Source organism: Talpa occidentalis, unplaced genomic scaffold, assembly GCF_014898055.3.
Source record: "Talpa occidentalis isolate TD23 unplaced genomic scaffold, MPIMG_talOcc4v2.1 talOcc4.5, whole genome shotgun sequence".
Taxonomy (NCBI): Eukaryota; Metazoa; Chordata; class Mammalia; order Eulipotyphla; family Talpidae; genus Talpa; species Talpa occidentalis.
In genome coordinates, this window is record NW_023604861.1 from 113,797,455 (window position 1) to 113,820,481 (window position 23,027).

At 36.3% G+C, this 23,027-nt stretch overlaps 1 protein-coding gene across 1 annotated transcript in view; it reads left to right on the forward strand.

The window, feature by feature from the left end:
• The window catches only part of THADA (THADA armadillo repeat containing), a 287,428-nt gene that overhangs the window by 57,107 nt on the left and 207,294 nt on the right, over positions 1–23,027 (forward strand). The window contains exons 23-26 of the mRNA XM_054687792.1: positions 8,862–8,994; positions 11,876–11,989; positions 15,284–15,406; positions 22,488–22,579. Coding sequence (XP_054543767.1) covers positions 8,862–8,994; positions 11,876–11,989; positions 15,284–15,406; positions 22,488–22,579 — 462 coding nt within the window. The remainder of the gene's footprint in view (positions 1–8,861; positions 8,995–11,875; positions 11,990–15,283; positions 15,407–22,487; positions 22,580–23,027) is intronic.

A 23,027-nucleotide genomic window follows, 5' to 3' on the forward strand; every position in this document is an offset into this window, starting at 1 on the left:
ACATCTGTCACTGTTTAGTTTAATTGAAATAATAAACATGAGCCTTGTAATAACAAACATAATACTTGACCAAAGAATGAATGGAGTGAAGAAATTAAGTTATGAAATAATTGGAGATTGGAAAAAAATCTCTAAGTTACAAAGAATAACGACACTGAAAGAGTTTGAGGAAATGAAGGTAACATTTCTCAATTAACAATAGTAATATAACTAATCAGAACTCAACAAAAAATAGCTCTTGTGGTACCATACATAGGTGGATAGATGAAGCCTTTGTAGTCAGGGAACCTGATTTATTGGCACAAAATAGTCTAATGACCAATTAGTTGGGTATACGGCACATATAATTTGATTTCAGTCTGTGGGTTTTATGCTTATCTTAGAAAACTTACCCACTATGAGTGAGATAGCTTTGTGGATAGAAATTGGACTAATCTGTTTATGGAACAATAATTTGCTTTAGTGATCTGCTCAAGACAAAACAAAGGGCCCAACCCCAGCCAGGCCTGTTCATTTCTGTCACTTTTGGTTGAGATTCAGGCCATAACACTTAGCATAGGAAAACAACAGCAAAACCCGTCTCTTTCCGGTCAAGCTTCCCCCACCCCCACCCCCAATACCCACCACTTGCCCACCAAATTTCTACTACCTTTTGACTGATGAACAGGAAAGTCTGCGTGATAGGATCTTTGTCATACCCCATTCTTACCCACACCTTGTTCTGAGTCTAGAGGGAAGAATATTGAACTGGGAATTAGAACTGAGTTCTACCTGCCAGCTTTGTTGACACTAGGAAAGCCATTTAGCCTGTCCGGACTGCTGTGTCCTCCTTTGATAAAATAAGGAGGTTCAGATTTCTAAAGCCTCTTTCAGCTCTGAGCATTCTATTCATTGTACAGTACTGCTTTCTAGTTTCTGGTGGGGGAAGTCTTAGGATTTCGGGTCTGAAAGATTGAGGAAAGCTGGATACTTTTTTAGTAAACTTCCTTTGGAACTGGTAAACTGATCTCTTGGGAGCATTTTGTGGATTAATAACATTTAGTTGTGTTGCTTATGAAGAACCTTGAATCCCTTATAAGAAAGTTGCAATTTTGTAATGTGCTCAGAGACTGAAGACGGTATATTTTATATTAATTTGACATGGGAGTGAAATAAAACAAAAGAGCCTTCAAAGAGGATGTCTGCTCTTTTAACAGAGAGGCAATCGCTGACAAAAGCAGAATTGGAATTCCCCAAGGTTGTGTTTGATTACTGTGTAGAGTTGGCATAAAGAACCAAGGCTGCTTCACTCAGTGTCTTTTCCCTTTTCCTTGTTGACCCCTGGATTGTGTGATGAGAACCAAAACAAACAGCTCAGTTTGTTGCATTGTTCATAGGAGCCTTGCAGGGTTCTGTTTTCATCTCTTAGTTTCTTCATTATCATAAACACTAGCAACTCTGGAGTTTTGAAATTACTTTCTTATAAAGTAGTATTTCCTTGTTGGGGATAAGCATAGTTCATTGTTGGGGATAAGCATAGTTCCTTGCATAGTCAGAACTCTCGACTCTGCTATGGTGGTTTTATAAGCAAAGTGACTTTACCATTAAGACCTGAAGTTTCCACCTCTTTTTCTGCACCTGGTTTTTCAGTTGTCTGCTTAACTGAAGGCACAGCTGGTGTACAGAATCTGGCCATATCTTATCATTCAACAAAAGATTTCTTTAGCATATACTGCGTGTCAGATGCTGTGTTAGAAAAGCTCTGTTTAACCACTGACAATATGATATAGTAGACCAGAGCTGTTTTGAACCTAGAAATAATAATTAGGGTCCACAGATAGAGAACTTAAGAGGTATGTGAATAGCTGAACAAAGGATGAAGACCTGTGTGGGGTTATGAAGAGATGTTTTGGGGAGATTCTCATATGGAGCTTTAGGTATTTTAGATTCACTGATTTCTTTATTTTAATAGTAATCCAGGTTATAATAGTGCATTGAATTTCAAAGCATTTTTATAATGATTTTATTTTCATTTTTTCATGCTGAGAAGTCAAGCCAGCATTAGAATCCAAATTTTTTTGAACTTTGTATTGCTTCAGAGATCAGCAGTTCAACAAATGTTGATTGATCACCTACTTTACATTAAAAAAATGTGATAGGCCCTCCCCAGTGGCGCAGCAGGTTGTGCACAGTGCTGTGAAGCTGTCTGCAGCCTCTGCAGCGTGGGTTTGATTCCCGGCCGGCCAGGGGGATACCCACATGGTGCAGCAGACCTCTCCTGTCTCACCTGCTGCTCCCCTCAGTAGTGCTTTGTGTCCGGTCTGCCTGTTCTGATCCCTGCTATGTCTCTGGTGAATCCTCTTACCCTCCCACGCCTCTGGCCTGTACCCAGCTCTTGAATAAATGAATAAAAAATCTTTAAAAAAATGTGATAGGTAGGCATTGTAGAGAATAAAATATTAATAAAACATGATTCTTGTGCTTTGAAGAACTTCTAGCTTCCTATTTTAATCTTCAAAAGTAGAGAAGTAAATTTGATAATTTATAAGGTAGAGATGAAAGACAAAGAAAAAGGTCCACTTACTGAGCTTTCTGTGCTAGGTAATGGGAAGAATAATTACTACCATTAACATTAAAAACAATGCAAGAAGAAGGGCTGATGGAAGGTAGGAGAGTATTGATAATACTGTAGACAAGTTGAGTTGGGGGATGTTGGGAGGCTGCCTAGAGGGCTAGCAGATAGCTGGAAATACAGGTCAGGGTGGTGGGGGTGGAGATAGTGACCTGGGTCTCCTCTAGTTTTTTAGCACTAATCATACAACTTTATGGAAAATCTGTCTGTCCCAGGTAGATTGGAATGGTTGCTGTGGCTAGGGATACATATTGAATATTTGGAGTCAGTCATACAGAGGAAATAACTGAAGCCATGGTCCTGGAAGTCTCCCAAAGAGCCATAAGAGAGGAGGAAAAAGGCTCTGACTAAATGTTATATTTATTAAAACTCAGAAACACTGGTCATTTGAAACAGTTTTTACCCCATGTTTCCAACTACACAAACTTCAGCTAAATAACATTAAATGCCAACTTGAACCCAGTACTGTGCTATAAACTTTATTCTTGAATCTTGGAAAAAAGTTCTCTCTCAGGATAGCATTTAGGATACAGTTGTTTTCATAGACTACTTGGGTATTAGGGAATAAGTGGGACAAATGAGAAACTATATAACTATATAAAGTAAGTGAAGATCACGTGTCTATCTCCAGAAAGTGTACTGAGTCTCATCAAGGTGTCTTTATCCTTCTCCTGATTCGTTTCTACCTATACTTGGAAGTTAGGTCAGTTGTGTGGTATCATGAATGGATGATGCTAGACTAGAACATGGAATGCCTAAAACACATAGATGTGAAAGCAGACATCTCTTTTTGTATTGTGGATAATATTTCTCTTATAAATCTAAAGGGTATAGATTTCCTCTCTCCTTTTAAACTTTACCGAGTTTAAAATCAATAGTCTGACTTGGTTGTTATGTTACGAGTAGCTAAAGTTTTGCTTTGCAGAACTTTGGACTTGGATGATTGATAAAAATGGAATTCCTCATAATGAGATTGATGTGGTAGAGGCTTGGAGGTGATCTGAAAATTACCAGGTTATCCTCCTTCTACTTTCCCTGAAAGCCTCACTCTTTTTTTTTTCTCATGAAAGAATGCAGCGCTTACGTCTTTGTATTTTGTGTCAGACCAGTACTAATTTTTCTCCTCTGTCACTCCTCCTTAGTTGCCTATGTATCATATCATTTACTCTGATAAGTGCAGTGTTTTAGGAATCTAAGTATGTTATTCTGATTAGCCAGTCTGAGTTTGTTGTTTTTGAAATTATTGTTTATAGCTGTTTTAATGATGGTGATGACTGATAATATTGAGCTTGAGTAAATGCATCATCATTTACTTTTTAAAACACACTCACTTTTTCTTTGCATTGTTTACAATTATTTAAATGATTAACAAATGAAAAATAAGGAAAAAGGAATCATGATAAGGTGAAAATATATTGACATTTAGTAAACAGATAACTTTGGGTTTTTTTAATATTTATTTTCTCAACCCATTAACTTATTTATTTAATGATTTTTCATTTGAAGTTGCTCTTAAACCTGACTGTATTTATGGGAAAGGTAAAGGACTTTCTTCTTTGTGTTAAAAGCCTGTAGTGATAACAGCTTGGTACATAAATTATTTGGGAAATGAAGGTATTGGCGGAGGTTTAACCTTTCCTCAGTTGCAGTTATACATAACTAGTTTCTAAGGAATTGAATCTTGATAATTTTCTAGAAATTTGCTTCAATATTGCCTTTAAATATATTTCATATTTAAAATGTGAAATTAGTTACTTTGTATTTGCAGGTGAATAATTTCTTTTAAGCCAATAGTGAGTCAATCATTAATATAGGAAAATTAGCTTATTAACAGTAATAAATGTCCCCAATTGTTCAAGGGAGTTGGAATACCTCCACAATGAATGAGACACAGTTTACATCAAGTCAGTCAGAAAAAGGTTGCCCACCAAGTGGATTTTCCATAGGATATTTTAAATTTCTGTTTAGTTTTCCATCCATATCACCTAGTTCTTTAAAACAACTTAGCCCCCACCCTGATGTACATAGTCAGGGATTGAAATCAACTTGGAAGGTAACCTGAATAAAACATTATTAGGAAGTTAATGTCTTGAAAACAATATACCGTGCTAATACATTCCAAAGCCATAGGAACATGCTTCCTTAATTATGTGTAATTTGGAATTTTTATTCTTCTGTTACCTTTGTAGAAAACAGCATGATGCCAAACAACTACGAGGCACTTACTCAACCATTTTTCCAAATGAGTGAATGAAATCCACTGAAGCAAATAATAGAGAATTGATGGTGTGTCTGTCAAAAGTCAGCTCAAGCTAAATATGTAACTGAGCATTTGGAACAGGCATTTTGAAATCATGCCATTTTGTTGAGCAAGAGGTTTGGTGTCAATCTATTATGTGTCCCTTATTAGCTGTATAACCATGAGTAAATTATTTAACTTCTCTCTCTCTCTTTTACCCAATTTGAAAAAATAATATGAAGTGTTTAAACCTTGATAAGTATAGTGAGCCCTATCACCAACAGTTGTATTACTGAAGGAAGAGGATACCAGGCAAGTGCAAAAGCCATTTGCTACTATGATATAGTCTCCTGTTGGTTGGGAAAATAATGTCTTCTCATAGATTTCTTTGTTACAAAATAAGATAAGTTATGAAAAGCCTAGTGTTGTGTCTGATTACGATAGACATTCAAAAAATGTTTTTCTTTCGTTAGTGATAGGAAGTTTTATTTTTAGTATAATAACTTAAGCAAAATGTGTAAGCAGATTTTGTTTAATATATAGCATATTTCATTCTAGTAAAAAGGGTGGAAGTTCTATTATTGGGCTGTCCCTTGTGTGGCTATGGGTAGCACTGACCTGAGAAAGATGCCAAACTAGGAAGCAAGAGCATCAGAGAATAAAAGTCTAGCAGCAAAGTCCAAATTGGAAATCAGACAATCGAAGGATTCTTTAGAAATGCTGGTGTATGATCCTGGGGAATTCCAGAACAGAACAAGGTTTGGACGAGATGGCGGGAACTGATATTTTCAGTATTTCCCAAAGCTCCTGAGGCTCCTGAGTTCTTGGTAGTGAACAGAGAGGTCTGTTTTGAGGGTACCTTGTCAGTCTTGACCTTCTTGAAATTCTTCTGGCCTTTGTTTTCAAATTCCCCCCAAATTAACAAAAACCATTTAGTCATAGCCTGCGACATTCACGGAAATAAATAGGCCTGGTTACCTGTTTGTTTAAATTAGCCAAGATTCTAAATTTGGGAATTGCCTCTAGGGCCTGCACTTAAGCTGTTTCCTTGGTCACCTCATCTCCTGCTTCCTCAACTGTACATGCATGGACCATCCACCATCCTGCCTGCACATCCTTCACAGTCCACCTTAATTTCTGCCTCTTTCATGGCACTGTACTGACCCCTTATATACGGTGTACCTAAGTACATTAGAAGCTTTCAGAAAGTAGAGGTCCTTGTAAGACACAGTGTTTGGAGAAAGTTTGAATGGATAGGGATAAGTGTGATGACCAAAAGCAAGTACTTTGTTGGCAATATGGAGAGGTGAGTGTGTGTTTGGGGGTTAGAGGAACTCTGATGTTAGTGTGTACAGGCAAAATGAACAACCTTACTGGTTCAGGATTGTATAGGAATTTGGAAGAATTTTTAAAGTTATATTCAGGTAGGAGGGTTGGTACCAGGTCATACGAGACCTTTAAATCGAAGAATCAATCAAGATGGAAGAGAAGTTAGATCAAGATTTGTTAATAGTCAAGAGCTATTGTGAATTCAAGCAAGAAAGGCTGATGCATGGTGAGGTGGTTTACTCTGATCCTAGGCCTGCCTGTCTTCTCAGATTGATTTTACTAGAACCTCTGGGTAACTCAGAGAGGCCCGTAGAAGCTCACTGACAGTGTTGAGGAGTGTTTGTGAACTGGTATTTGTTGTATTGTACTTCATTGCACTTGCACTGAGTAGAAAATTTTGTCTTATCTCCCTTAGTTTTTCCTACACACTGAAACTTGACCTTAGACCAGCATTATCTGTAAGCCATTCCTACATTGCCAGTGGTCCTTTGATAGGGGAAGAAAATACGAGTAAATGAAATCCACAGATAATTTTTGATCAAGGAGTTTTTATTTTCTTCACCTCAGTGAATCCTACTTTTTCTTAGATGGTTTCATCACAAAAAGATGACTTTTTCTAAGAGAGATGAATTCAGTGCTTAGGAAATAGTTTCAGTCCTTTTAAATGTAAAAAAGTATGTGAGAGTTGTGTTTATTATGAAACTTTTAATACCTATAAATGGATTATATTTATTATGAAAAATTCAAACAGATTCTTATGAAAAATTTTAAACATAAATTTTAAATATATATATAGCAATATAAACATATAAAACATTACATTTCAAATATATATATATATACACACATTGTGTAAGAGTACAGAGAATAATATAACAGACTGCCTTTACCCATCAGGTACAGTATCTATCAAAATTGTGCTGTACTTTCTTTATTCCTTCTTTTTATTATTATTATTTTTTATTTATTTATACAAGCACTGGGTACAGTCAGAAGCACGGGAGGGTGAGAGAATTCACCAGAGCCAGAGCGGGGAACAAAACAGGCAGACTGATGAAATACAGTGCTGAGGGGAGCAGCGGGCACGGCAGGAGAGGTCTGCACGCCATGTGGGACCCTCGCCAGCATCTGGGGATCGAGGTGGCGCTGCAGAGGCTGCCGGCAGCTTCGTAGCCCAGCTCTCAACCGCTGTGCCACCAGGGGAGGCCCTCTTCTTCTATTCCTTCTTTTGTCTTTTGTTAGTATTCTAAAGTATATTCCTGATTTATTTTTACTCTTACATACTTCATTATGCATCTCTAAAAGTACTTTCTTCCATGTCCACAATGCCATTAGCACAACCTACACAAAATTATTTGACATCATTCATTGTTAATACAAGTATAAAAAGTACATGGACACATATATAGTTCTTTTATTATTTGAAAATAGCTTTTTTACTTGTGTTTCATTCAACTCAATATCTAAACAAAGTCCACACTTTATAGAGTTGGTTGTTATGCCATTGAATCTCTTTTAATCTGTGGTTCAGATTGTTTTTGCTTAGTTTGGTGGCTAATGGGGCGAGGGAGTAAAAAGTATATCTGAGTGATGGAGTTTAAATAAAACTTTTAAAATCTCAGGACCTGTTGGCAATGGGAGATTTGATTGTAACATTTATGGATGAAATGGTATTTTTTAGGTTCATGTTAAACTTTTAAAAAATTGACCTTAAGAATAGTATTAGTGCTGTGTAATACATAAGTAGAGTTGTTATTTGGAATATTTAGTCAGAAAATAAAGTTGTCTATCTTAAACCAAACTAAAATAGAGGAAAAAATCCCGCATGTGTTTCTAAAAGATCTTACTACAGATTCTTACTAAAGGAATTGTTACTACAACTGAAGAATCAGTTACCTTTCTGCAGATTATCTTCCTCAATTTAAAACAGTTTTTTCCTTTGGACTTTATCTCTTTATTTTCATGTATTAATTTTAGTTAAATCCAATTACAATCCTCCTAAAGTTTTTGTTTCTACCAATGAATATGCTGTTTCTTAGGTTAAATGTTATACAATCTGGTAGGACATAAGTTGAAAAAAAAATTTTAATATTCTTAAGTAAAGAAGAAAACACTCATTGTAACATAGCAAAATCTCACTAACAGTAATATCCATATAACGCAAAACATTTACATCTCTTCCCAGATAACTTGCTTTATTAACTTTTCTTAGGATCTGGTTGAAAATTTTATTTGTGGTGGGTCACGTTTTGAAAGCGATGAAAATGATTACTAAAATATACTTTAAAATGTGTTTTCTCTGAATATAGGTCATCTTTATAGAACAGACATGAACTTATTCTCTTTGTTGAGAGTTTTGTAGTATAGAGCATCTGTGAGAGCTTGATTAACCTTCAGAACATTTTGAGTGTGGGTGCAGTCTAGTGATTAAAGCTAATTTTGCAGTGAGGACAGATGCTTTACATGCTTTTGTAAGAAATGGAATCTTTAAGAGCTTCAAATTCTAAGACCCATAGTGAGGGAAGTGGATGAGAAGTAGGAAAGTGAGACAATTTTTAAGTTTTCCCCTCTCCAGATATAAGGTATTTATTCTTTTCTAACAGTGTTAATATATGTCAGTAGCTTGTACTTTTACCTTTTGGTACCTGTTAATTCCAATGTTGTTTTTTATATGCCTTTTAGATGTCCTGATGTGAATCTACAAAAACTCCCGGAACAGTGGTTATGGAGCGTTTTAGAGGAAATTAAATGCAGTGACCCTTCATCAAAACTCTGTGCTACCAGGCGCAGTGCAGGAATTCCTTTCTATATCCAGGTATTTATCTACAGGACTGTATCTGTTTGTTTGTCTTTTGATAATAGCATTTTCTAATACCCATACTTAAGGGGTATTTCGGTATTTTCAGTATTATAGCATTTGTGGCTTTGGTTTAATGGGTGGACACTATGTTCCTGTGACATTTCTGTTCTTGGAATAAACCCTCTAAGGGTCACTCGTAATATGAACAGAGGGTGGTGTAGATTTCTGCCAGTATGGTAAGTGGTCACGTGATTCTGGCCCTTCATTGCTTGCTTCCAGGAAGTGCATGTTGTCTCTTTTTATTTAGATGAGAATACTCTTCTTCTCATCTACAGACCCTTAAGATTCTTAGTAGGTAACCAGTATTAAGTTTCTTTTGAATCCCTCCATGAAGTGTCCATGCATTAAATATTCCTAACCCCAATAGTAGCTACCATGTGTAAGTGATTATTTCACATGTATTATCTCATTTCATCTTTTCTCAAGCCCTATGAGATAGGCCCTGTTATTCTCATTTTATACATGAAGAAACTCGAGTCACAGAGTTAAGGCAGGAACCTAGGCAACCTGATTCCTGGATCCTTCTGTCTGTGGGAATGAGTGTGTGTGTATGAGTCCATTTTTCCTTTTGAATACAGATGAAAGCACATGTTTCCCCTCACACCCCTCCCCCCTTTTCCTCCACTTAACTTTATACCTTAAAGAGCGCTCCATATTTGCATACCCAGATTTGCTATTTGGTGGGAAAATGTTTCATTTCCAGTGTTGATATTAAGACTCTGTTGCTTTCATGAATCCAAGAATAGAAACTGAAATTCTAACAATACTAAATCACCCTAACCTGAAAGGCCTGTATTTCATATTCAGTAAGATAAATCCAGGCAAGGGTGTTATAATGCAAAAGCAATGCCACTAGGTGTTTTTCAGTCCTGCATTTTTTCCTTTTCATTAATATCTGACAGTCCTTGAGTGATCTGGGATGATAGTGGGCCCCAACTGTAGAGGTTGTTGATTTGATAGAGATCATCCAGGTAGTTATGCTGGCTGGGTTTTGGTGACCTTCAAAAATTAACTTCCTTCTAGTATCACCCATTCTGGATCAGTGTGATTCATTCTCCTGCCTGTAATTCACTCTGACCTAATGGGTTTTTACCTCATTTATCTTGGGACAAATGTTAAGGCGGCAACAGCTCTGGTTACATGCTTGTGCTAGTTACATCCACTGTGTATTGTGGTATGTATTTATTGGGCTTTTGGTTCCCAACTAATACAAAATGTTGGTCATAATGTTAGAACAATCAAGATGTGCACTTTCTCAGCCCATCCTTAGGAAGTGTGTCAGAGCTACACCCAGCTCTTGGAGGGAAAAAGCCATGGTTCCCAGAAGACGCTGTAGTAATTGCATGTAACTTACTTATTTTAGTTGAATAAAATCTAAATTAGTAGAAAAAATCTTTTCAGAGAGCTCCCATTTCTCTTAGCGCAACTTACTAATAAAATAAAGTTATATTTTTATATATAGCTGGTGGAAACTTCTGCTTAGCATTAGCTAAGCAGAAAAATTGCCTTCTTAGTTTAAGAGCTTACCTTTAATGTAGACAGATATAAATATTTTTGGAGTGGTTATTAAAAAAAAGTGTGTATATGTTTTCTGATCATAAATATCCTATGAGAATTTTCTCTTAAACCTAGCTATTTTATGTGCTCCTTTACTTTCCTCTCTTAGCGTTTATAAATGTTTCAGAAGAAACTGAGTACTTGAAATTTTTTATTCTTGGGGGCCAGCACCCCATTACATACATACGAAATACCTTTGCTACTCCTAGCCCTACACACCCACAAATCTATTTCCTGTCTATTCCTGTCTAGATTTGCCTATTCTGGACATTTCATATAAATGGGATCATACAATATGTGGTCATATCCCTTCACTTAGCATAATGTTTCCAAGGTACATACTTGTTGTAGCATCAGGACCTCATTCCTTTTTATTGCCTCAAGTGGTTTGATATCTTATTTTCTATGTTTATTGAATATTGGCAAAATGTACAAACAAATTATTGACACAAATAAACAGCTCTTGAAAATTCAGATATAGGATCCCTTGGAATTGGCAGTGTTTCCTTTTGCCCCATGAAATTTCCTATGCTACACTTTGACTTCTCCTCCAGAGAGAGACTCTTCTGTAAAGAATTATCTAACTGATAAAGCTCCATGGAGTTTCAAAATCCTTACAAGAAATTTAATCCAGAGGTTTTCTGTTTCCTAAGAAAAGAGAACTTTCTTATTGGATTAATTTGACTGAGTTATCAGACTGTATCTAAGACTTGCCACATAATTATGATTTTTTTTAAGATTTTATTTATTTATTTTTGTGTAGAAGAACTGTGGTGCAGGCCAGAGGAGCGGGTGGTGAGAGTATTCACCAGAGACAGAGTGGGGAGCAGAACAGGCAGATCTACTGAAATACACTACTGAGGGGAGCAGCAGGCAAGATAGGAGAGGTCTGCTGGGCCATGTGGGTTAGCTCCCTGGCTGGGGATCGAATTCAGGCCATCATGGTGGTAACACTGGGACTTAACCCCTAGGCCCCCAGGGAGGCCCAACATAATTATGATCTTAAAAAAATGATCCTCAGCCTCTTAGAAGTATATTAACAAGCAAACTGGAAATGACTTTAGAGGCACCATGATAACCATCTTCACCTAATTTTATGATGAAGAATCTGGGGGATGCAGAGGTTAAACCACTTGCCCAAGCCCACATCCCTTACTTAACTTGCATGATATGACGTTTTTATAAAGGAGATTTTGCATTTTGGCACTGAGTCTGAGAAGTAGCAGGTAGATGCTTATACAGTAGGAGCCCTATTAATTTTTGCCTTGTTTTTCCATAGGCACTGTTGGCGTCTGAACCGAAAAAAGGCAAAATGAATTTGTTGAAAATAACAATGAAAGAGTTAATCTCTTTGGCTGGACCTACAGATGTTGTGCAGAGCACAGTCCCCCAGGTAGGAATGGAAATATACAAACCATGAGAGGAAGGTAGTGGTTTTAAATCTTTGCCATACTTAAAAAAAAAACCCATCTTTGCTGTACTTAAAAAAAAAACAACAACCAAAAAACAAAAACCTTCTGAAGATAATAGGACTCTTGAAGACAGGACAGACTTTTGAAGTTTGTTTAGATGGGTTTGGTTGGGTTTGGTTGGTTGTGTTTTTAGCCTTCCCTGTTCACAAAATAAACTGTTGCTTTAGTTGATAATATATTAACCAAAATGAACTATATTTAATAATATTGAAGACATCCAGCTTAGATATTTTATAAGACTGTTGCATCTAAAAGGAATATGTTGTCACTTTGGAATTTCTTGTGTGCTTCGAGTTGGTACACATTTTGTAATACACCAATTGCATCCTCTCCCTAAAATTCAGTATTTACCTTTTAGTATATCCACAGTCAGTTTAATTTTAGCTAATTCATCCCTTTCAGTCTCTGCTAAAGTTGGGTAAATACATATATATGTGTTTATGGAGCTGGCTTCATTATTCCTCACAGATCTACTCCATGATAGTAAATACCTGTCAAACACTTCTTGTCTAGGCTTCCTCACTAAATTTTTCATAGTTGAATGCTTCTACCCAACAGTTAGAGACCCATCCTAGGTCAGGGAACAGACTTGAGAACTGAAATTTGCAATCATATACAAGTATATATGGTTATCAGAGCCCATGCAGGTAGTAAAGGGGATCCTATGGGCCAGATGTGGATGATGAAAAAGGATAGAGTTTATTAACATGTCGCTGTGGCTGTAAGATTACCTGTGACTGTAAGATGTGTGATTTCTTTATTTCTTTAAAAATTTTACCAAAATGTTATCACCTTTCAGAAATGATAATTTTAAGATATTTTCCAGCAAAATGTTAAAAATAAGTATTCCAATTTCCTAGGTTATCATTTTAAAAAATGCTGTTTTCTCTAAAACATGTCAGAATAATGGAATTTGGTTTTTAAGAGAACAAGATAAATAGTTATTGCTTTTTTCTGCTTCAAGATGATTAATAGCATTTTAGTGGTCTTTTCTTTATTGGTAACATTAAGTGTTTGTTTTGACCAGTCATCTAGTCTTAATTGATAATTTGCTTTCCTTTTTCCCCTCCTATGGCTTATTTCTTTATTATTTTAATATGTATCTTTGAATATTCCAACATATAAAAACCAATAATGAACAGCCATGAAACCAATCCCAAATTTAGTTTAAGTAAAATATTATAGATACACTTGGGTACACTGTGGCTTTCTCCCCATTGTGTTCCTTTTTCCTCTTCCTCAGCTAAAATTATGAATTTCGGACATTCCCAGTGCATCTTTATGTTGTAACTTATTCATTTTCATTGCCATACAGTGTTATACAATTTATCCATTTTTCTGTTAATGAACATTTGGATAATTTTTAATTTGGGGCTATTAAGAATAGTACTTTTAAGAACATTCTTTTACTTGCTTAATAGTAAATGTATGTGTACATTTCTTTTAAGTATTTATCTAGCAGTAATTGCTTGGTAAGTGTATATTCAGCTTTAGTAGGTAAATACCATTTTCTAAAAGTAGTTATCATTGCCTTATTTTGACAGCTAAGCTTAGCTAGATTTGTAAAATACATTTTTGAGTTTTCTCTAAACAGTTTATATATATAAGATTGGTGTTAGCTTTTCTTTGCCTGTTTGGTAAGACTCATCTGTAAAATCATGTGAATCTATTTTTCATTGTATTATTGTGGTTAATATATTGGGTTTGTCCGGTTTCTTGGTTTTGGTCTATGGGAATGATTTTTAACTTGATTTTCTTTATAAAATAATGTCTTCTAGCTTTTCAATTTCTCCTTGAATTTATTTTAATAAATTCTGTTTTCTGGGAAATTGCTTATTTTGCCGTAATTTTTCAAATTGTTGAGGGTACCAGTATTCATAGCATTATTTTTGCTTTATTCTCTGTTCTTAGTTATATTCTTTTCAGAAATGTTTATATGCATCCTCTCTCTTGAGATTTGTTTCTTTTTCAAAGAATAAGTTTTTTTAGATGACTGGATCAGGAAGACGTGGTATATAAACACAATGGAATATTATTCAGCAATCAAAAAAGATAAACTCATGCCATTTGCAGCAACATGGATGGAGCTAGAAGGAATTATGCTCAGTGAAATAAGCCAGAAGGAAAAAGAAAAATATCGTATGGCTTCACTTACAGCAGGAATATAGGGGAACCAAATAAGACATCAGTATAAGAAAATAATAACAGTACAAAACACAACAAAGCAAAAACAGACAATTATAAATCAGAGACATCCTGCAGGGGAGGAGGAGGGAGAGGGATCAGGGGAGGGAGGGAGGAGCACAGGGGACTGAGGTGATGGTGCATTGGGGAAGGAAACTCTATGGGGACTACACCTGGGGGGGTGGGGGGAAGCAAATACTGTTTAAAAATGAACAGTGATGTAAAAAATTTAAATAAAAAAGTCCCTCCAAAAATAAAAATAAATAAATAAATAAAATGGATAAGAAAACCAGAAAAAAAAAATAGTTTTTGTTTTTGTTACTCCCTAGGTCTTTATTATCTTTAAAATTTCTGTTTTTAATTGTCTTACTCTGTTCAGAGCTTATTGTTCATTTCATATCATCTGAGTTGGACATAGCATGCTCATTTTTAGTCTTTTTAAAATGTTAAAGCAATTCAAAGTATACATTTCTTTCTTTTTTTTTTTTCTTCAAGATTTATGTATTTATTTATGCAAGCACTGGGTACAGTCAGAAGCACGGGAGGGTGAGAGAATTCACCAGAGCCGGAGCGGAGAGCAGAGCAGGCAGACTGACGAAATGCACTGCTGAGGGGAGCAGCAGGCATGGCAGGAGAGGTCTGTCACACCATGTGGGACCCTTGCCCAGTGGCCGGGGATCAAACCGGCACTGCAAAGGCTGCGGGCAGCTTCACAATCCAGCGCTCAACCGCTGCGCCACCAGGGGAGGCCCAAAGTATACATTTCTTTTAGTGTAAAAAGAATCTGTTGTCTTTGTTAGATGCAGGATTCTACATATATCCATTAGATCAGGTTGTTCAGCTCTTAAAAATGGATTTATCATTGTTAGGTGTGTTTCATAGGAAAAAATTGGTATTTTACTTATGGGTTGTCTGTTCTTTCTTGTAACTCAGTAATTTTTTTTTTTTTTTGAAACGATGCTGTTATATATGTACAGATTCAGAATTACCATGGGCTTAACCCACAATTAATTTTGAACTTTTTGTTCCAGGTTCATGCTTTAAATATCCTCAGAGCCTTGTTCAGAGATACACGTCTGGGAGAAAATATTATTCCTTATGTTGCTGATGGAGCTAAGGCTGCAATTCTGGGCTTTACATCACCAGTCTGGGCAGTAAGTGCTTTTGCAATTTATTTTCACTGACTTAATTATACTTCTGAGTAGATTTTAATAAACTATACTTTCACTGGATGAGAAAAAAATATGTACTGCATTTTATCAAGAAACTCCTCTAAGAGACATATTCTTGGATCAAGCTGCATTGGGTATTTTATGTTTACACGTTATCTCCTTTGTTGGTGTATTAGTTACAATTCCTTGTTTTCTTAACTGAGTGATTACTTTAGGGTTCCCAGCATATATATTTAACATCACTGTCTACCCTTAAGTAATATTGCACCATTTAACTTAATATCTATACCTAACAGTAGTATACTTCCATATCCCTCCTCCCAGTCTTTGTGCTATTAATAAAATTTTTGTTTTAATGAATGTTATAAACTCACATTATAATATATTGTTTTTATGTTTCTTTAAGCTGTCAATTATCTCCTTTTTAATTTTACCATTTTAATCACTTTTCAGTATACAGTTCAGTGGCATTAAGTATTTTCACAGTATTATACAGTCATCACCACTTCCCATTTTCAGAACTTTTTCATCATCAAACAGAAGCTCTATACCCTGTAAACAGTAACTCCTCCTCTTCTCCGCCCACATTCTGGCTACCTCTATTTTCTGTCTGTATGATTTTGCCTATTCCAGATACCTCATGTAAGTGGAGTCACCATATTTATTACTTTGTGTCTCGATTATTTCACTTACTACAATGTTTTCAAGTTTGTCTTTGTTGGAGCATGAATCATACTTTCCTTCATTTTTAAGACTGAGTAATATTCCATTGTATGTATATACCACATTTTGTGTATTTACTGATTTTTTTTTTAGAGATTTATTTATTTATTAATACAAGCACTGGGTACAGTCAGAAGCACGGGAGGGTGAGAGAATTCACCAGAGCCTGAGCGGGTAGCAGAGCAGGCAGAAGGACCAAAGTACGCTGCTGAGGGGAGCAGCAGGCGGCAGGAAAGTTCTGTGCGCCATGTGGGACCCTCCTCCGGTGGCCGGGGAGCAGCTGGGGATCGAACCCGCGCTGCAGAGGCTTCGGGCAGCTTCGCAACCCAGCGCTCAACCGCTGCGCCACCAGGGAGGCCCATACTGATCTTTTCATGGAAATTTAGGCTTTTAAATTTTTTTTACTACTCTGCATAATATTGCTTTGAACATTGGTGTACAAGTATCTGTTTGAATCTCTGCTTTCAATTCTTTTGGGACTATCATGTGGTAATTCTGTATTTAACTTTTTGAGGAACTGTCAAACAGTATCCACAGTGGTAGCACGATTTTATGCTCCTATCAGTGATCTAAAGAGTCCCATTCTCTTCACATCCTGTCAGCACTTGTTATTTTCCATTTATTAAAAACAGCCATCCTATCAGGTGTGAAGTGGCATTTCATTCTGGTTTAGATTTGCATTCCCTTATGACTAGTGGAAAAAGAAAGACCCCATATTTTAATGTCTTTCTTTTAGATGCTATGGGCACTAGATATCGATGTGTTGAGTGAATGCTGTAAATATATCCTATCAAAAAGTGAGGAGAGGGGGGCAAGGAAAAGGAAGAACCACTCATAAAACATTAAACTGGAGAAAGTTAAATTCTGGGCGGCATTTTCTTTTGTGATGTGATCATTATCCAAAACAATGTTCGTTTGGAATGCTAAAGACAGTGGGCAATACCCAGTAATTATAAGGTTAAGAAAGTAAACTTCCAAATATTTTTTATGATTCCTTGGTGTAGGAAACGCCATTATTTTATTGTTTTCCTATATCATTGGAGACAGCATAAAGAGAATAAAGGAGAAACCTGTGGTGTTGAGGTTTTATTATGTAGCTTAAAAAAAAAAAAAGACAAAGGGAAACAAGAAGCTCGACTTTAATACATTACCTGCAAAGTGGAGAAATTGCTGAAGAGTCTGGCTTCTTAATAAGTGAGCTGCACAAACCGTTTCATAATTGTATGATTAGTCTAGAGTTGAGTCAGTATATTGCAGTGTAGCCAAAGGCACAGATTGCCATTATAAAGAGGAATCCTCAAGGTTGCCAACTCTTGCCTGGAAAAGTATGCATCTTCCTGTAACAAAGACAAATGTCTGAAATTTGGTGTAGGAGCATTGCTCAACTCCTCCTGAGGACATTGTGTTTACCTTTTGCATTTACAGGAAGCAGAGCAATTCCTGTATCATGTCAGTAGAGGCATAGAGGGAGGGATGTGGCTTGGCATCAGGAAAACTAGAGATCATAAAACTGATTGACAGAAATATCAGTGTTGTTTTCTTTGAGTAAATCAGGTGACTTTTCCAACTTTTAACAGAACTGAAAATATCAGTTCATTTTTTAAAAGTCTTTCTTGAGTTCTTTTAAGTAGTTATACTTGTACACTGTAGCAGTTGTGAAAATAAAGAAAAGTAAAAGTCACTTGTTAATTACCACACAGACATAATCACTATAGCATTCAGATGAATTAACTGTCTCTTTTTTCTTTGTTGAGATATACAAAAATAAAAATCAATATAATCAATGAATGTATTGATTTTTATTTTTGTATATCTTGTATATTTTTGTATATTTTGAATACATTTGAAATGTTTGACTTGCAGAACTTTGATTTGTACATGTCTCAAAATTATCTTGTACCTACAGATGACTAAGTCTGTACTTTTGACCTAATTGTTTTTCCTGATAAAAGGAAAAAAACACAAAATGAACTTAACTTTAATTTTGCATTAAAAGAACATTTTCCAGAAAACATTCATCTATACTTTAAATTGATTTTTACAGATGCTTCAGCCTTTTGTATTGCCACTTATTAGTCATTTTTTAAAAAACAGAGAAACATTTGGTACTGCTACTGTGTTGCAGGTGATATGTTACACACACACACACACACACACACACACACGCGCGCGCACACACACAGGGATACCTGAGACATACTAGTGGTAACGATTGTTGTCTTGACTATTTTCCATGTGCCTAGCATTCTTTACACTGATGATCTGTTATTCCTCAGAACAACTCTAAGAAGTCTATTTATTGTTATCTCCACCTTACAAATAAGGGAAAAAGGGCTCAGAGAGGTGAAATGTCCTTAGTTTGAGGATACATTACTATTATGTTTGACTCTAGGATCGGTGTATTATAGGGACAAGTTTTAGGTGTTACAGGAATATATAGAAGGTTTGGTTTATCTGCCTTGTAGGATTTGACCCTGTTTCTTAGAAAACAAATCTGGAAATACAGCCTACCCCAAAGCTGCAAGAGTAAAGGGGAAAGGAAACTGAAGCAAGAAAAAGAAGAAAACCATTACTAAGAGGGCCTTAACCTGGTAGGGAAACGGTTGCTTGGTCATGTGGTATATCTTCTGGTATACCAGGTCATGTGAAACTGCCACCTCTTAGAATAGTCCCATCTCCTGTCTTTTACTGATCCAAGTTTACCCCATGGGACATTCACACAGCTTGGACAGTTAGTGGCAAGAGGAGTCTGATCCCATGCCCTGTGACAGAGCCTGTCATCTGAGTCTAGAAATGGCCGGATGAACCTTAGCCTCCAAAGGTGTATGTGGGGAAGACCTGAGCTTTGGAACTGTGACTCCCACTGCTGTTTGAAAATCCTGCGTGAGAGAACTTCACACTAGAGGAGTGATTGGTATAATTACAGTGGAGACTTGATGGTTAGATGATGAGGGAAATGAGAAGACAAACCTTATAGTTCTGCCAAAAGATGATGGTGGCTGAGAATAGAAAAATATTAGTAAAGATGGTGACAATAGATAATCTTTGACATCTTTCAGAGATGAAGCTAGTTTCTTTGAAAATTTAGGTAACAGAAAATAATTTTCAGGTACATATACATGGAAACTGAGATTTTTTTGTCAGTTTTTGGAATCTGAGAAATTTCTGGGCATTCCCAGGATCAGAAACATCTCATCTGCTTTCCCTGCATCCTCATTGTAGTGCATAAAACTTATCTTTCCAGCTTGTCTGGCAGCTCCAAAGTTTGCCACTTTAGGGTCCTCTAAGACCCACACTAGGTTTATATTTTCACCTACTTTTTTCCCTCAGGCTAACTCTGAGGAATCCAGGTTCATGGCATGTGGTGGAATTTAGAGGAGGAAAAGACTTTTGATATTCCCAGTAATGCTGCCATGTGTCCTCTGTGTCTCTGTGTACTCTCCTGACCCCCTAGTAGTTGTGAGGTTGCCACAAGGGTACCACGCTGAGGACCGTGGATGCTGAAACCTAGCCATGCTCTCTCGAGTACAGTGCTTGCCGTGGCATGGAGCTCTATACACTCATAGGAAGAACACTCTCTTCCCTAATATGTAGGTGCTGTAAGGGATAATGGTACCTGTCTTCTTTTGCCTTCTCACGGAAGTGTCTTGCTACTTTGGAAGAAGGTTACCAAGGTACATGACTGGCCCTCACCTTAACCATAACCCAGACATCCCAGTACAGTTTTCCTAGATTACAGATGAAAATCTAGAGGCCTAATGTTTTAAGGATGCATGGTTTAGAAGACAAATCAGAAATCAAATCTTAATTTTTTTTCAGAAAATGCGTCTATCTACTACAAAATGGCACCATGTGCACTAGACAGAATATTTTTTAATGTTATATGCAGATCCCATCTGTAAGGATTTGACTTTCTATTAAGGGTAAAGGTGAATAGTATATAAATGACCATACCACATAGTAGGTTCTCCATGTTTTTTGAATATTTGTTAAGAGGGCATTTCTGTTATATAAAAGTTATATGTAAGAACTATATATACCTGCATGCACACTTCTATGCTCCCTCTCACACTCCTTTGTGAAGTCGAATTTATTTTTCATTTATCCATCTCTTCTGTATCTTACATAAGTCTACATGAAAGATCTTTCATGTCAGAAAAAATACACATCTGCTGAGTGAATAGATGTGGGAAACTAGAATAAATAATGATGATCACTGACTGTTGATGAGAAAACCTGATAAAAAATGGATCAGGTTGATGATACCGGAACTCACGGAATCCATCTTAACATCACTAAAGGACATTATGCATCTCCTGCCTCCAACCTATTTAATCAAACATGGGAGTTTTCTTTCTACGCATTCACTTGGTAAAGCCACCTCTGTGCTTTTAATCTGGGTATGTTTCCTTAGGTGTCTTTTTCATCTCTTGGCTCCTGTTTTAACTTCATGGCAACTGGTAGCCTTTGTCAGAAAGTTTGGGTTAGGGCAAAATGGAGTTTATTTCTGTCTTTCTCCTTTATATGTTTTGTGAGATTTCTGAGAGAACAGGGCCCTTAGATGACTTTACCAAATCATTTTAAACCTTGGTGTCTTTGGAAACATTTCCAGTAAAATAGGTAAGAGATAATCAAAGCCCCAACTAGGGCAGAGGCAATGTTGATAGAGTAAAAGGACAGATTGACTTGTCTTTTGGATATTTTTTTTTTAAGATTTATTTATTTATTTATACAAGCACTGGATACAGTCAGAAGTGCAGGAGGGTAAGAGGATTCACCAGAGCCAGAGTGGGGAACAGAACAGGCAGACTGACTGAAATACACTGCAGAGGGGAGCAGCAGGCGCAACAGGAGAGGTCTGCGCACCATGTGGGACCCTCGCTGGTGGCCAGGGATGGAACCGGTGCTGCTGAGGCTGCGGGCAGCTTCCCAGCCCAGCGCTCAAGCACTGCGCCACCAGGGGAGTCCCTCTTTTGGATATTATAAGGGCATATAGTAGGCACTTAATATTTGTTGGCTGTTGAATGGGCTGTCCAATTTTAGGGTTTCATTGCAATTTTGCTATGAATTGTGCTAGTTTATTTGTCGTCTGCTTCTAGAGGGTACCCTGCATAAATTCAGTCTCAGGCCTCTAAATGAGAGGTTGCAAATCAGTTGATAGTCCACATTTAACCCACAACTGTGTTTTATTTGGCTTCCACAATGTTTTCCCCCCACCCCCTTTAACTTGTTGCCAACATTTCAAAATAGTGAGATTTCACATAAAAATCGGGTTTCTGGCTTCTCTTGAAAAAGCAAAAGCTCTGGCAGCACTGGGCTTACATTCTTTTGAGGCAACAATTCAGATGAAGCTGAATAGTGACTGCACTCCACCTACCCTCTGCTGCCTGAATCGCTCAAGCTCAGTGAGGGTTACTGCAGCGATTTCAGGAAACTGCTTCTAATCTTACATTGTTGCTTTAATTGCCTTTCTTATTATATTGCTATTTAACAAGAGGTTTAATTATGACAACTGTCTCATTGGAACATAAGCTCTTTGTTGGTAGAGTTTGTTTCTGAATATTTACCTTGGTTCTGGTTTATAGCATCATACACTCTAGGGAAGTCAGTATTTATTTATAATCTCTATGCCAATCTACTAAAGATATTAGGAAGCCCAGTGTACTGTGGCATTTAAGACATTTTTGATGATACAGCAAAGCATCTTGATACATTGGTTTGGAAATAGGAATGCTCTATTACCATTTTGAAGAAATGATTCATGTTTATTAATGACAGTTATTTCCTCTCAATTTTTATTAACCAGTTATCTGAGATAATTTTATTTTGTTAGGTTACTAACATTATGGAATTAATATTAGCAGCATTTGGGATATTAAAATTTACATGGCCACATTAATAATATGTGGACTCTTTGAATTATGTCTTATAAATATTTTCTCATAGGTAATTGACTACAGAAATAAATGGAAAGAGCTGAGTTCTTTATGGGATATTCACTGTTGGAAATGATCTAGAAAACTTAATTTTTTTAAAGTGTTATTTAATGATACAAAGAGTACAAAGTACAAAGAGGGAATGAAAACAATTGGTGATACATTAGAAGGTTGAGAAAAGCTGTGTTGTTTGCCTGTGGTTAAATTGTAGTGCTCAGTTTTAAAAAGATGTCATTGAGTCAATTACTGTAAAGTTTTTGAAAATTATTTTAAGAACTGTATTTTCTTTAGCTTCATGATAGCCAATTGGGTAATGATTTTTAATATCTAGCTTGAACTTTGTAAATGTTCATTTCATGCCACAACTATTTCCTAACCCTATTGTATGTTTATTTTTACATTAGGTGAGAAATTCATCCACACTTCTTTTTAGTACCTTAATCACAAGAATATTTGGAGTTAAAAGGGGAAAGGATGAACTTTCCAAAAAAAATAGGTAAGCTCCATCTAATGCTAACTTTACTTTTTAAAAAATATTGTTCTGGCCAAAAATAATTTTTGGAATTTTGCTTACTTTTATAGATTCATCTAGAGCATAAAACTATAAAAATACAATAGTAAATTAACCCATGCTGCCAAATGTTAAGCCTTCAGGCAAAAATGCCTACTGTTTAATAATGGACCTTTCAAAGAGCTCAAATATAAAAAGGTAGCAAGGACTGAAATGTAGAGAGCTTGTTTCTCAGTGCCACAGCTAGTTTTTATTTTTTTTCCTTAGCATCTTTTTCAGGTATTCCTGAAATGTCCTAAATTGCTTTTTCTTGATATGCCATTAAGTACTAGCTTGTGTTGTCTTTGCTTTTATAGATAGAAATTTAAATGTTTAAGGTACATTCATTAGAACATGCCCCACATTATCTTTGCATTGAACTCTGTAACCAAGG